Source organism: Urocitellus parryii, chromosome 5, assembly GCF_045843805.1.
Source record: "Urocitellus parryii isolate mUroPar1 chromosome 5, mUroPar1.hap1, whole genome shotgun sequence".
Taxonomy (NCBI): domain Eukaryota; kingdom Metazoa; phylum Chordata; class Mammalia; order Rodentia; family Sciuridae; genus Urocitellus; species Urocitellus parryii.
In genome coordinates, this window is record NC_135535.1 from 130,578,618 (window position 1) to 130,593,435 (window position 14,818).

Here is a 14,818-nt window from a genome sequence, read left to right on the forward strand (position 1 = left end):
AAGACAGGGAAGATTTTTCTAAGTACACCACAAAAAATGTGGACATATAAAAAAATTAACTCGGTATGACAACAGCTCAAGAGGCTGAAACGAAAAATGCCTGCAACACAGGGCAGTCAAACAATTACTATTTCTTAATCTACAAAGAGGTATTACTAGCTAGTGAAAATTCAACTACTCCTATAGAGATAAATGGATAGAAGGCATGAAAAGCAATTCACAAGACAACCAAAAAACTTTGCATCTCGGAGAAATTAAAAAAGATTGACAAATCCAGTCTTGGTGACAGGGTACAGACAAACACAAGTGGTGGGAACATGGGGTTAAGGGAATAATTCTATAAATTGGGCCTACTGTGTTGACCCCCACATGCTTTCTTTTCTAAGAAGCAATTTGCCTGCAATCCTGTCTGGCTTAAGTGGACCGGCTATGTCACATTCCTCAGCAAACTACCTGCAGGAGAAATGCAGGCCCAAAATAATATCAATAAGAGAAACCCAAGTTACCCTAAAGGGGGAGACTTATATGACCCTTTTCACAGACCAGATCCCAAAACTCAGGGAGATAAGGGTAATTCCTCTTAACCATAAAATATTTAAGACCTAGATTTGTCACGGCAGTGAGAACTTCCAAGTCTCATGCCACCCTGCTGTCAGTCAGAAGTCTAGAAGAGGTGGACATAGGCAGAAAACTCTGGAAAATTCTCTGGGATCCCTAATAGACCTGGAACTCCACCAAGATTTCATCTTACTTGAGTCAGAATAGCAATTATCAAGAATACAAGTAACAATAAATATAGGTGAGGATGTAGGGAAAAAGATACATTCATTCATTGCTGGTGGACTGCAAACTGGTGCAACCACTCTGGAAAACAGTATGGAGATTCCTCAGAAAACCTGGAATGAAACCACCATTTGACCCAGTTATCCCACTCCTTGGCATATACCCAGAGGACTTAAAATTAGCATACTATAGTGATGTGGCCACATCAATATTTATAGGGGCTCAATTCACAATAGCTAAGCTATGGAATCAACTGATGTGCCCTTCAACAGATGAATGGATGAAGAAAATGAAGCATATATACACCGTAGATTATTACTCAGCCATAAAGAAGAACTAAATTATGACATTTGTCAGTAAATGGATGAAACTGGAGGCAATCATGCTGAGTGAAATAAACCAATCCCCCCAAAACCAAAGGCTGAATGTTCTCTCTGATACACGAATGTTAACACATAACAAGAAAAGTGGAGAACAGAAGTTCACTGTATCAGACAAAAGGGAATGAAGGGAAGGGAGGATGGGAATAGGAAAGACATTAGAATGAACTGGACGTAACTTTCCTATGTTCATATATAAATACACTAGCAGTGTTAACTCCACATCATTTATAACCACAAGCATGGGAAGTTGTACTACATGTATGTATAATATGTCAAAATACATTCTATGATCATGTATACTGAAAAAAAACCATATAAAAGGTTAAAAAAAAACAAAAAAAATTGAGAGAGGCACATGGTCTATCTCCTCTCTGAAGAGGACCCAAATCTTCCTTTTTCTATTCCTTCAATAAACTCATTCCTTTTTCTCTGAGTGACATGTCTGAAATCCTTCTGATTTGGTTGCAAGAATCAGGGCTTGAAGGGGGAGGGGAGTTTTCATGCTGCCTCAGTTTCCTGGAAGGTCCCAGCTCTGTAACATTGGTGAGGTTAATTCATGTAAGGAAGACGATGTAAACTGATGCAGCCTTTCACAGTGCAATTTACAACATGTATCAAAATATAAAGGATACATATTCTTTGAATTATTAATGTTACTTCTAGGAATTCACCCTTATAAGATAATTACATAAAGCTTATATATAATTATACACCATAGTGTTGCTTATAAGATAAAGAAAACAAATCAACTGTGAAATAAATTATACATGTTCATATAACAGAAATACCAAATAGCCATTTAAAAATGTTGACAGGAGTTGACAACTAGCTTCTAGCTATGAGGGAGGCTGAGGCAGGAGGACCATGAATTTGAGGCCAGAATGTGCAAAACAGTGAGACTCTCATCATGAGACCCCACTGAAGGAAGGAAAGAAAGGAGGAAGAAGTGAAGGAGGAAAGGATGAAGGAAGGAAGGGAGAAAAGGAGGGAGGGAAGGAAGGAGGAAATAAGGAAAGAAGGGAAAATGTTGACAGTACATCTATATTTGTTGGTATTAAAAATCATCCATAAGACTGTATGGTTTTCAAAATGTCAAATGGTCACACAGACTTTTACAATGATGTCTGAAAGGATGGCCATCAAAATGTTAGCTATGTTGGTGATTTTTATATACTTATGGCATTTTTCTACATATTCAAAATTTTATAAAATTATTAACTTTTTATTATTGGGGGACAGTTACATTATGACAGACTCAAACTGTTCTATTCATAAAGAGATAGATTTTATTTATTTCAGTTTGGTTATTAAGGCCAGCTAGTAGTTTGTAAATTATATTATTGTTACATTGATAATTATGATTTTACAGTTTGTCTTGTCTTGGTCTTGAGTTGCTAGGAGAAGCTTCAAAAATCCTTGGATATGGGCTGGGGTTTTGGCTCAGCGGTAGAGCACTCGCCTCGCACATGGGAGATCCTACCTGGGTTCGATCCTCAGCACCACATAAAAATGAATAAGTGAAATAAAGGTAATGTGTCCAACTATAACTAAAAATTATTTTTAAAAAATCCTTAGACATGTCCAACCACAAAAATGGGTAGTTATACTGCATGTATGTATATATGTCAAAATACATTCTACTGTCATGTATAACTAAAAAGAAAAAAAAATTTTAAAAACTCCTTAAAATTTCTTGAGTACTAGTGGCTTTGAAATGCTAACATTTAGAACCCCACTTCCAGGAATAGGGGTAGAGCTGGAGATCAAGTTCAATCAGTTAACCAATGATTTAATCAATTATGTCTAGTAATGAAGTGCCCAAAACAACTCTGGATACCAAAGCTCAGAATAGTTTCCAGGATGAACAAATTTCATATGCACAGAAAGTGAAGTACCCAGACACCATGGAGTCAGGTTGTCAAAGATCTGCATTCCCTTCCATACCTTGTGTATATACTTTATAGTAAAACTGCAACTTAAGTATAGGACTTAAAAGCCATTCTAGTAATTTATCAAATCTGAGGACCATGAGAACATCCCATGCTGGTAGCCAGCTGGTTAGATGCTAGTGATCTAGGGACCCTGCTCAGACTTGTGGTTACAATCTAAAGTATAGACAGTTTTATGGAGAACCCTTCCCCTAATCTGTGGGTTCTGCAATAAATCCAGATAGTTAATGTCAGAACTGCATTGTGGTATATCCCGCTGGTATCAGAACAGTTGGGCTGAAAGAAAATGGTAACCATACCAAGTAATGATATAATACTATTTTCTTTTGAAAGTATTTATCAATACTTTCAAAAGTAAAGTGAATGTCATTATCTGGTAAAGGATCAACATCATTGTTATTCAAGTTTTGTAATTTTTTTTTCACCACAAACAACCAAATACAATATGCAAAATGCTTATCTATTTTGGGTACCCAAATGCTTCCTCATCTGTGCCATTCATGCAGCTCTCCCAAGATATACTCCCACCACATTGTGTGGCTCTACTAGAGCATTCATCATTATGTGCTGCATTTGTTTATGCCTCTCTCTCGTATGTGGGACAGTGACTCCCAAAGCAAGGACCTAATCTTCTTCATCTTTTTATTCTCAGTGCCAACTACATTGCTCAGAACATGGTAGTTTAGACAAACAGCTATGCCTGTAAAAAAAAAAAAAAAAAAATCACTCCACAATGGAAAGTGCTCAAGTAGGTGCTTTGGTTTGAAACCTCACAGTCTTTATGGACTCTTTCACCTAACCTTTCTATCTTCAACTAAATACTGTGTCTGAGAGATCAAACAGATAAGCAAGCTCTATAAGGAAATAGTAAATTAAACTAAGAATTCCTTTAAATATAATAATTTAAATAAAATATAATAATAATAAGAGGATGGTATCAAATATCCTTTTACTTAAAGATTTTTACAGTCTCTTATGATAGAACATTAGAAATGTTGTTAAAGGACTACTACTTATCCCCTGGTGAGCATGCTATTATCCTTCTGTATAAGGATTTACTCACCTTTTAATCTAGCATCACCCCCAAAGGCACCACAACCCCAGTTTCCTGTGGCCACAGCAGAAAGATTCTCTGAAGGAACTCCAGGACGCAGAAATCCACAGTAAGCCTACAAGATGAAAGAAATATCACAGCACATGACTGAATGGACAGTAACAGTATTTCTGACAGATGTACTAGGATCAGCATCTATTACCAAGCTTATATTCTCTCTCCCTCGTTTTTCTTTTTCTTCTTAAGGCCAAAGTAGAGGGGAAAACAAAGAAAGAGTAAAACCTGGGATTATACAAGAGAGAATGAGAAATGACAGATTCTAATATTTATTTGTTTGAATGTTGGGTATATCAAATCCCTTACACTAATACAAGTATTAGTTTCTGTTAGAAATACTGAGGTGCTGTAAGAAATCAAACATATGGTAGGAAGCCAGTAAGGCAAAAACTGTATGTCTGCAGAAGAGTATGTCCCCAAAGGGAATTTTGGTGGGGCAAGCATACCTGGGTAGGCAGTCTGCCAGTTTTTATCCCTAACGAAGTACTGTTTGCTTTGAAATGAAGAGTTCAGGGGTACAATCTACACAATTAGCTGATTTAAAATTGGGGAAGGCATGAAAAGGGGCTACAGTTGTGGCTGGATACCTGTTAGGGAATTTTAAAATGGCTCCATTCTGACCACATGGTTAAGAGGGCTCCACTATACATGTGAAACTTAGTTACAGTAAATTTGCTTGTGTTGCATTACAGATTTAACTTTGATAGAAAAGAAAACATAAGTCTTACAGTTTCTTTTTCCACCTCAGACATATGTGATTATCAGAGATATTTCAAGAACCAATGGGATAACCAAGACAAACTATCAGGAAAGGTACTTGTTCAAATACTGTTTTCTCTGAAGGCTTTTGGTGACCACTTTTGCATCAAAGTAGAGTTACTATGGAGCTTCCTTAGCAGGTTCTTCCCCAGAGTTATTGGGACTAGATTAGTAACTATGATTTACTTTTTTTTAAAAAAATGTTTTATTTGTCAACGGACCTTTATTTTATTTATTCATATGCAGTGCTGAGAACAGAATCCAGTGCCTCACACATGCTAGGCAAACGCTCTACCACTGAGCCACAATCCCAGTTCCACTATGATTCACTTTTGTGCTTCTTGCCATTGGAATGCTTTGTAAAAGCGAGGCCACCGAGGCCACCCAAGATGACAGCCTGCTCACTTCTCCCACAGCTGCCCGGAGAGGTTCTGCGCAGGCCCAGGTGCATTGGGCAATGGCATTGGAGTTACATCCCATGACATGTATTTGACCCCGAAACTTCCTTTAACAAAAAACTAGCAACTATCTATAAAAGGGATTCCTATTTCTGATTATGAAAAAAAACTTTTAAGATTTCTTTCAGTCCTAGAATTCTCTAGTTTCATAGCTGTTTTAAGATAGAATATTCAAAATTTTGCCAGTAACCTGAAGAAAGTACAATATATCCTGAAGATGCTGGCTAAGTATTAATTAAATAAATTTTTTGTACATGAGAAGGTCCCAGAGTTTATGGTTTCTACTTCTTTGCAGTCATCTCAGTCAATCTTTCTGCCTTCTGGGTATACTGTATTAAGAAGATAATATAACAGCAAAACAAATCTTCCCTAGGTTCTCTCAGGTACCAAATAAGCCTAAAATGTAGTCTATATGTAATAGTAAATAGATTAAAAGAGTAAGAGAAAAACCAACAATAGAGAAAGATGCTTCTGTGAAACCCACATGCTGAGCAAATTATTCTCTGAAGTTTCCAGAAAGGTATAAAACTTTATTTTATACACTGTCTGGATGTATTAACAAGGTTATTCCCTCCATCCTCTCCTAGGCTGTAAATTCTGACAGATATTAATTATAAGTTGGTACCAGACCATTATTCAATGCTATGGTACAGAGCTTGCATAAGAACTTACAAATTACCTGTATAATCAGATGCATAGAGCTTCTAAAAATCTCTTTCAGGTCAAAATATCAGACAATTTCATGGGGGAAGGGTAAGTTCTTGAATGATAAAGAATATGGCATTATATGTATAACAGGGAAAACAAACCTCTGTCAGAATAAACGTAACTTTGCCATCTTTCATTTCATTTTTTTTTCCTGGCATGCTTGGACAAAGAGGAGTTCTTGGCTTCCTGGTTCATATTTTGTTTTATACTATCAGAATGTTTTAGTTCCTCACTGCTTCCTCTAAGTAACCAGGTTAAATGTATTTTAATGAGCAAAAACAGTACAGTTTGGTGAACAAGTAAAAACCAAAAGAAAAAATTTGTACCTAGAATTAAAAACTAGATACTAAACAGGAAGTAGTGAAAATAGAGATATAAGAAGGAAGCAAAGACAGTGGAAAAGAGACCAAAGAAAGCATGTATAAAAGTTCCAGGACTGAGCCCAGGAAAGGCATGGGACTCCAGCGTAGCACAAATAAGTATATACATACTAACAACTCTGGTTTCAATATAAATTGTAGCAGGCCCAAGTAGATACACTTAAAGGATGTCTTTCATCATCATGCAAATATATATTATATTGTTATTAAGATTAATAACTTAGTAATTATTATTCCCAGAGTTGTTTATTCATAAAGTCAGTCTACTTGTGTGTTTAGTTTACATTAATACATAGTTGATGTTGCTATTGATTTCTTGAGGTTATTAGTATTCTATGATTTCTTAAAAATAAATACAATATAAAAAGACCCTTAAGGATCTGTTGGAAGATAATAAAGTAATATTACTAAAGAGTCTTTAAGTTATCCTTAGACTCAGTAGTAATATTAGTTTTGTAAATTTCTTCTAAAAAAACAGCATTATACAGATGTTTATTCATACTTTACGTAAAAGAGAAAAATCTGGGACTAATTGCTTAAAAATAGGCTCGTGACTATAGAGTTAAATCACAGCCTATCAATCCAACCAATTTTATTTAATTATGAAGATTTTTAAGAAGTATGAAAAGCATTTATTATATAAAGTTAAATGAAAGAGGTAAAATGCAAAATTATAGGTTAACTTTTGTGTATATTTATATAAAACCAAATTTCATGTGGAAAGACCTATAAAAAATGAAAACAACTGTTTTTGTTTTTAAATATTTATAATTTTTAAATTATAGCTGGATACAGTATCTTTATTTTATATTTGCGTGGTGCTGAGGATTGAACCCAGTGCCTTACGCATGTTAGGCGAGCGCTCTACCTCTGAGCTACAACCCCAGTCCCTGAAAACAACTGTTTGAAAGACAGTATTATGGATAATGTTTTTGTCTTTGAAATAGTTGTAACATTAGTACATTGTTTTTGCTATTTTAAAATGTAATATAAAATGAAAGTCTGTAGATCTGTTTTCTCGTGTGTAAAACTGAAAATTAGTTATCTTGTGATGTTCTGACTCTATATGTTGAGAAACTTAAGGGAAAACTCACTGGAGATGACACATTTTGAACTAATATTCCTAAAAAAGTAAAGTGACACATATTTTAAGAAAAGATTATAAAAAGATCAGGTGTTGAACTTAAAGTATCAGCAGCCAAGTACTGAATGGTTTTATTATAAAGGTTTTATTTAACAATAACTCCATTCTAAATTTGGATAATAATAAATCAATTAAAAAAATCAAGAGGCTGGGGTTGTGGCTCAGTGGTAGAGCACTTGCCTAGCACATGTGAAGCACTGGGTTTGATCCTTAGCACCACAAAATAAAATAAAGATATTGTGTCCAACTACAACTAAAAAATGAATATAAAAAACAATTAAAAATAGAATAACAGTGGCAATCCACTTTGTTCAATTCCTATTTTGGAAGGCCTAATGAAATATATTCATTATGTAATCTTACCTTAAAAAGTCTAACATAGCCAAGTACAACTTTTCACAGGTGATTTCCTTCTTCCCTTGCAGGGTTATCTGCCACTTTTACAAGATGGAGTCATAAATTGTTCCAAAGTCAAAGATAATTCTCCCCTAACATGTCACTCAACTGCCCTCATAGGATTAAATACAGATTTGCACTATCAGTTAAATGGACTCCTTCCTTTTAAAAACGTACTCTGTTTGCTGGTCATAATGTCACTTCAATAGGACAGGAGGGACCTGGAAGGACCAGACCTTTTCCAGAGGCATTAGAGCACTTTGTGGGAATGCCCTTTCACGGAATGTGTAAAAGTAACAAAGAGGCCCTGAGAGCTCAGAGATCCACACTGAATTCTGATGATGAAAACTAGTCTTATGTTTTGTTGCTTCATTTAGAAAAAGGTAATTTTTCTATTCTTAACTTTCTCGCTGGTATGCAAAAAGACACGTGTTCACACACGCACACAAACATACATAAGTCATCTCTAAAACTGATTTGATACAGACTTCTGCTTTAAACCCAAGTTTATAAAACATAATGAAATATAAAACATTAAATATTTCCTTCAAGTTGTGTTGCCAGCTTATGTGGAATTCTTGTTACTTACATCAAAATTCATAAATCTATTTCAATAGGCAAATGTAAATTAATAAGGGATGGAATGCTTTAATTTAGAAGGTCCAAAGTTATTTGGATTAGTCTGTTAAATTAATCTTTCAAAAACACTTAACAAGGACTGGGGTTGTAGCTCAGTGGTAGAGTGCTTGCCTCGAACACATGTGGAAGGCCTGGGTTCGATCCTTAGTACCACATTTAAAAAAAAAATAAAGATATCGTGTCCATCTACAATTAAAAATAAAATAAAAAACACTTAACAAAATCATTTACTGTTTTTTTCCCCCTTTATTAGTGAAAGAATTAGAAAACCAATCTTTGATGAAAGAACAAATTTTAGGAGAATATATCAGTGAATGAAAGAATACACATTTTCAATACTTTCCCATGTGTGAGGCTCTGAGCCAGGTGCTCTTTCATATACTAACAAATTCTCTTCATATACTGGCAAATTCTAGTACATGCAAGATATTTCTTCTTCTCATGGGAATTCAAGAATAGGTTGAGGGGAACGCTCACATTTTCTTGAAAAAGTGTATCAAACAGAAAAGAATATTGAGAAAAGGATTCAATGGATACTTTGTGCATAGTGGAAGTTTATCATCAGAGGACAAGGAGCAACTGAGGCATATGTCTGTATATTATATATTAATCAAAGGCAGAAATATTCTCAATGATTAAAGATTAAACAAGATAAAAAATCTAGAAGATCAGATCTAATTATAGTAATCTCTATATGAGAGGATTTACATTTTTAAAAAATGATCTGAGGCTGGGCTTGGTATACACACCTGTAATCCCAGCAACTTGGAGACTGAGACAGGAGGATTGTTAATTCAAAATCAGCCTCTGCAACTAAGGCACTAAGCAACTCAGTGGGATCCTGTCTCTAAATAAAATACAACATAGAGCTGAGGATGTAGCTCAGGGTTGAGTGCCCCTGAGTTCAATCCCCAGTATAAAAGAAAAAAAAAAAGGGCTGGGGATGTGGCACAAGTGGTAAGGTGCTCGCCAGGCATGCGCAGGGTGCTGGGTTCGATCCTCAGCACCACATACAAATAAAGATATTGTGTCCACCGAAGACTAAGAAATAAATTAAAAAAAAAATCTTAGTACTAGGGATATAGCTCAATGATAGTGCATTTGCCTAAGCAAGTGTTAGGCCCTAGGTTCAATCCCCACAACTGCCAAAAAGAAAGAAAGAAAAAAAAACCAGAAAAAAAATTATCTAAAGTCAGGGGAACCCAATTTAAGCCCTGGTGTGGTCACTACCCAGCTTTTGGGACCTTAGGCAAGCTACTCAACTTCCTGAGGCTTACTCTACTGTCTCAAAATTGGCAATAAAAACAGTACCTCTGCCTCCTGGGGTAGTGAGGATTAAATCAGACAATGCATGCCTGGCAGGCAGTGGCACATTAATAGACCCAGTTACTTGGAGGCTAAGGTAGGAGAATCTCAAGCCCAGGCCAGCAACTGAATGAGACTCCATCTTAAAAAACACAGCAAAACAAAAACACAGACAATGCATTTAAAATGCTAAGTGGAGTCCCTAGCACATAGTAAGCAATTATTTTATTGATTTTACTATCTTTACCAATATAGTTTGAAAAAGTTTCTGCTTAAATTTGACTGAAAAGAATTTTTCATGAGTTAAAAATTAGACTCAACTGCATATTGACAGAAATAATGGCAGGCAAATTCAGAATGGCATACATTAAAAATCAATCCATCTCCATCATATCCTTCAACTGCTCTGCATTTTACAATGGACTTAAGCTTTATTTAACACTTGGAAATATTTAAAAGTTTATTTAACACTTGGGAATATTTGAGAAGTTGACAATTTATAATATTTTGAGTGCTTTGAGATAATGCACTTCTATAGTTTCTAAAACTTTTGTCATAAAAAAGCCATATTAGCACTGCCTAAGAAGTTATTCGCTTAGTAACTGAGCAAGACATTTAACAAATTATTCTTGAGACATTCCCAATAAGGCAAGCAGTGTGTCAGGCACTGTCTGACCTGAATGAAATAAAATTCCTGTTGCCAGGTTATTTGAAGATTCACTCTTTTTATATAAAGTATGTCTCATAAGCACTCTACATTCCACAGATAAATATTTTTTTAAGGTTTGCAATAATACAACTAACAATGTATTCATATAAACCAACACTTCACACCTTTAAAATTTCTGGTGTCTATAATTGAATGTTAGTGATATAAGTTAATGTAGAGAATACCTACATATGGTAAAAGGGAATTTAACAAAGACTAATTTATGCCCAATGGTTACTCCCCTCCCCCATTTTCTTTTATTGGTGCATTACACTTGTACATATGGGGGTGTCTGTTGTTACATATTTGTATATGCATTAAACATAATAATATAATGTGGCCAATCACTCCAAAATTTATCTTTTAAAGAGATCATAATTGCAGATAATTTCTAAAAGTGAATGATCTAGCTTCTTTAGGAAGACTTTATCCATAAAAAGGAAATATTTTAATTTTTGTTAATATGCTTTACAACTTTAGTTAAACACATTTTGGTCTCGTCTTTCATCTATTTTTCTCCAAACCACCTACCACTTAGATAAATGTCCTCTAGTTTCTCTCTCTCTCTTTTTTTTTTTTTTTATTAGTACCAGGGATTGAACTCAGGGGCACTTAACCACTGAGCCATTCCCCAGCCCTACTTTAGAGAAAGGTTTCACTGAGTTGCTTAGTGCCTCTCTAAGTTGTTGAGGCTGGCTTTGAACCTGAGATTCTCCTGCCTCAGCTTCCTGAGCTGCTGGGATTACAAGCATGAGCCACCACACCCAGCCAATGTCCTCTACTTTCAATGACCAGGTGACAAATTGCTGTATACATGTTTAAGTAACACTTGAAGAAACTCTAAAAATGAATCTCATTCTAGATGAATATGCTCTATTATAAAACACATAGAGGTTTGAAGACAATTGCTTTAAGGTAAGAATTTGGAACAATGATAGAAGCCTTATATGGATTTTTCCCCCTGTAATGCTAGGGATGAAACCCAGGGCTTTATTCATGTTAGGCAAATATTCTAACACTGAGCTACATCCCTAGCCCCAAGCATATTTACCTTTAAAGTGTACTCAACTACTAGGAAAAGATACTTTTCAGTACAAGTAAATTTGACTTTCAGTGTCAGATAGGAAAGAAATTTAGAAGTGCTAATATATTAAAGAATATATCCAGATAGATTTTCTGAAGAATTGCTGTTTTTTAAAATAAATGATGTCTGTTTATAAATTCAACTTTGGATGATAGTGCATTATTCTTTAAACTTTTTGAGATTCATCTGAAACCCCTAAAAATTAAAATGATCTAATAAGTTATCTATACAAAAATATGGTCACCAATAAAGCAGATTCTCTGATGATCAAAATATGAGATAATATAACAAATTATATTCAAAATATCTACAAGTTATAAGGGTAATAAAAGCCTATCTGGATTATTTGGTTGTATATACCCAGTCTGCTGTCATTATTAGAGATCTTTGTGTAGGGACTGACACATGTAGCCACATAAAACCACAAACTTCACAAATAATCTTATAAACAAATCCTGCTCCTGGGAATCAAACAATGACTTGGAATTGAGTTAGTCTCCTTGGCTATGAAAGTGATTTGAGGAGCCAAAGAAAATTTTGATTGTTTTGGTGAGGCCCGAATTCTAGAGAACAGAATCAGCACTATTGCATGATGTAATTTATTGTAGCTAATAGTTGTGACAATCTGAACTAACAACAGATATGACTCATTTTACATTTCTGTAATACAACAGAAAGAAGAAAATGATTATACTAGACAGCACTAAGCATAACAGACCATTGCAGTTTCCAGTAAAAATATGTCAAATTACCAAATCAACAAACAACTTTTATTTGAACCTTATCAATAATAATAATAAATGGTTTATCTGTTCTAATCCTGATAGGATACTATGTAAAGAAAATGTCATTGGGAAGATCTGAAAAAAAATTTTTTTCAGGGCTCATTCATTTCTATATGGTTTTACAATAATGTTCCAAAGCAGCTAAAAGTACTTAATAAGATAAATGCATGTGTGGAGTTTAACATCAAGCAACAGTGTAGTGGGCAACCTTATCTAGTAATCAAACAATTACAAAATGGAAAGTACATCTTGTACAAGCTGACAAAGCCATTAAATCAGGAAAGCTGTGGGCATTTTGACACTGTAAAAAACTACCAGAAAGCATTAATTTCAGCATTAATAAAATGGCAGTAAATAGATGACAGTTACCAGATGAACTAAGAAATAAGGTTACTGGCCTTGTTAAGCTCACGTCTCATTTTCTCAGGCACAAACTGATCGAGGTAGCGTCTGAAGTGAAGTGCATCAATGGCAACAATCTCAGTGCAGCGTCGCTGCCAGTCATCCCTGGGATAGGGCAAATAAGGGAAAAAGATGAGGAATAGGTAGAGCCCTTCGGCCTTGCAGAGGTTAGGTTGTCAATACCTTGGTAGTGTATAGTAAAAACAAACAAACTGTGACCACAGGTCTCAGCAAAGCAGGAGGTCAAGAAACATTTTATATTTAGATTCAAAGGCATACACATTATGCACTGTTGGGTAGTAAGTAGTACAATGAAAAATCAAGAAACCACACACTATGACATATTATATATCATTTACAGTGAGTCTGACACAAAAAGATTTGAGGGCAAACAAAGGGAATTTAGGTCTTTCTTTTCCTTTCATACTGAAGTTCAATCCTTCTTTGTTTTGTGGGATCTGCTCTAAATTACTGGGATGTAATACTATTACATACTGTCCAGGACATAAACCCAAGAAGTCAAGTGTTACTACTGTGCTCAATTGCTGACTGCAAGAAACTATTTTTTGAAAGACAGGACATCAAAGTAGACAATAACATGTCACTTGTGGAAGTAGAAAGGACTAGTTGAGATGATAATTTTAGAAATGTGTGAAATTCCAAATATCTCACCTCTTTAAAAACCTGCATAATTGGTATGCCGACCAATTTTTCATTTTGAAGAACAATGAAGCCTTCATGTTAGTTTGGAAATAATTACCAGGAATAAATAAATATTCACAAAGATAACTGTTTGTTACACCATATACTTTAAACAAAATAAGAATACAGAGGCTGGACTTGAACGTTTGTGGCACAGGTATGACTACATGGACCAGAGCTGATTGTTTCTCATTTAAAAACAAACAAATCCCACAAGCTTTCAGGCAGCATTTCTGCAAAAAATTATACCTGATAAACTACACAATTTGATGGAAAAGCAAAGATGTCAAAATGTGAATAAATTCTAAAAAGAAACAGGAGACAACAGCAGCAAAGTTCACTGCAGAACCTGCAGTACCTGGCTTTGTGGCATTAGACAAACTGTCCCAACACAGGTGTCCTCCATTTACCTAATCTCACGGAGAAATTAAGGATAACTAAATAAGATGCTCTAATTAGAGCCACTTCTAATTAAGTTTGGATTTGGAAGTTAACCGCTCCCAACTGGCAGCTTGTAGAACTGTAGAAAACTCTGTCTTCCTTGTACTTATTTTAGACTTCTGGTTTTTCATTTTCTCTGGTCTCCCTTTGTATACAGAAATGGTTATACTGTTTTAACTGCAACAAAACTGTAACACTGAATTTAAAAAGAAAAGTTCAACTGCCTGAATAATAGTACAAGAGATACTGAGTGCACTAGAGTCACTCCACGATCCTTCACTTTCAGTCACATAATACTCAAGTCAGAAACAGACTCACCTTTCACTCCCATCTTCATGGCTTCGGGCCCAACGATATGTTTCAGCATAGCCAGTGTATTCACTGTACTGTTCAGTACCTGAAACAAATAATTTGTTACTATTTACTTGATACTCAATGGTGAAAACATTTCACCTAAAATCAGCAACAAGGCAAGGAATACCATTCTCATCACTTATATTCAGCACTGTGCTTGAGGGGTCCCCCAGCCAGTGCAATAAAGCAAGAGAAGAAATAAAAGGCATTAAAAATATTAAAAACAAAAACAAGAGTGTAGCTCAATGGTACAACACAAGCTTATCATGCACAAGGTCCGGGGTTAAATCCTTAGCACCAAAGGAAAAACAGTTAAAATGTCCCGA

The 14,818-nt window shown here is 35.2% G+C and overlaps 1 protein-coding gene across 2 annotated transcripts in view; it reads right to left on the reverse strand.

Annotated features, from left to right (window-relative positions):
• Parg (poly(ADP-ribose) glycohydrolase) overlaps positions 1-14,818 on the reverse strand; it is a 115,346-nt gene that overhangs the window by 16,907 nt on the left and 83,621 nt on the right. For both annotated transcript variants that reach the window (XM_026410849.2, XM_026410848.2), the window contains exons 14-16: positions 14,457-14,535; positions 12,992-13,100; positions 4,179-4,284 (exon numbers count right to left, since the gene is read on the reverse strand). In XM_026410849.2, coding sequence (XP_026266634.1) covers positions 4,179-4,284; positions 12,992-13,100; positions 14,457-14,535 — 294 coding nt within the window. The remainder of the gene's footprint in view (positions 1-4,178; positions 4,285-12,991; positions 13,101-14,456; positions 14,536-14,818) is intronic.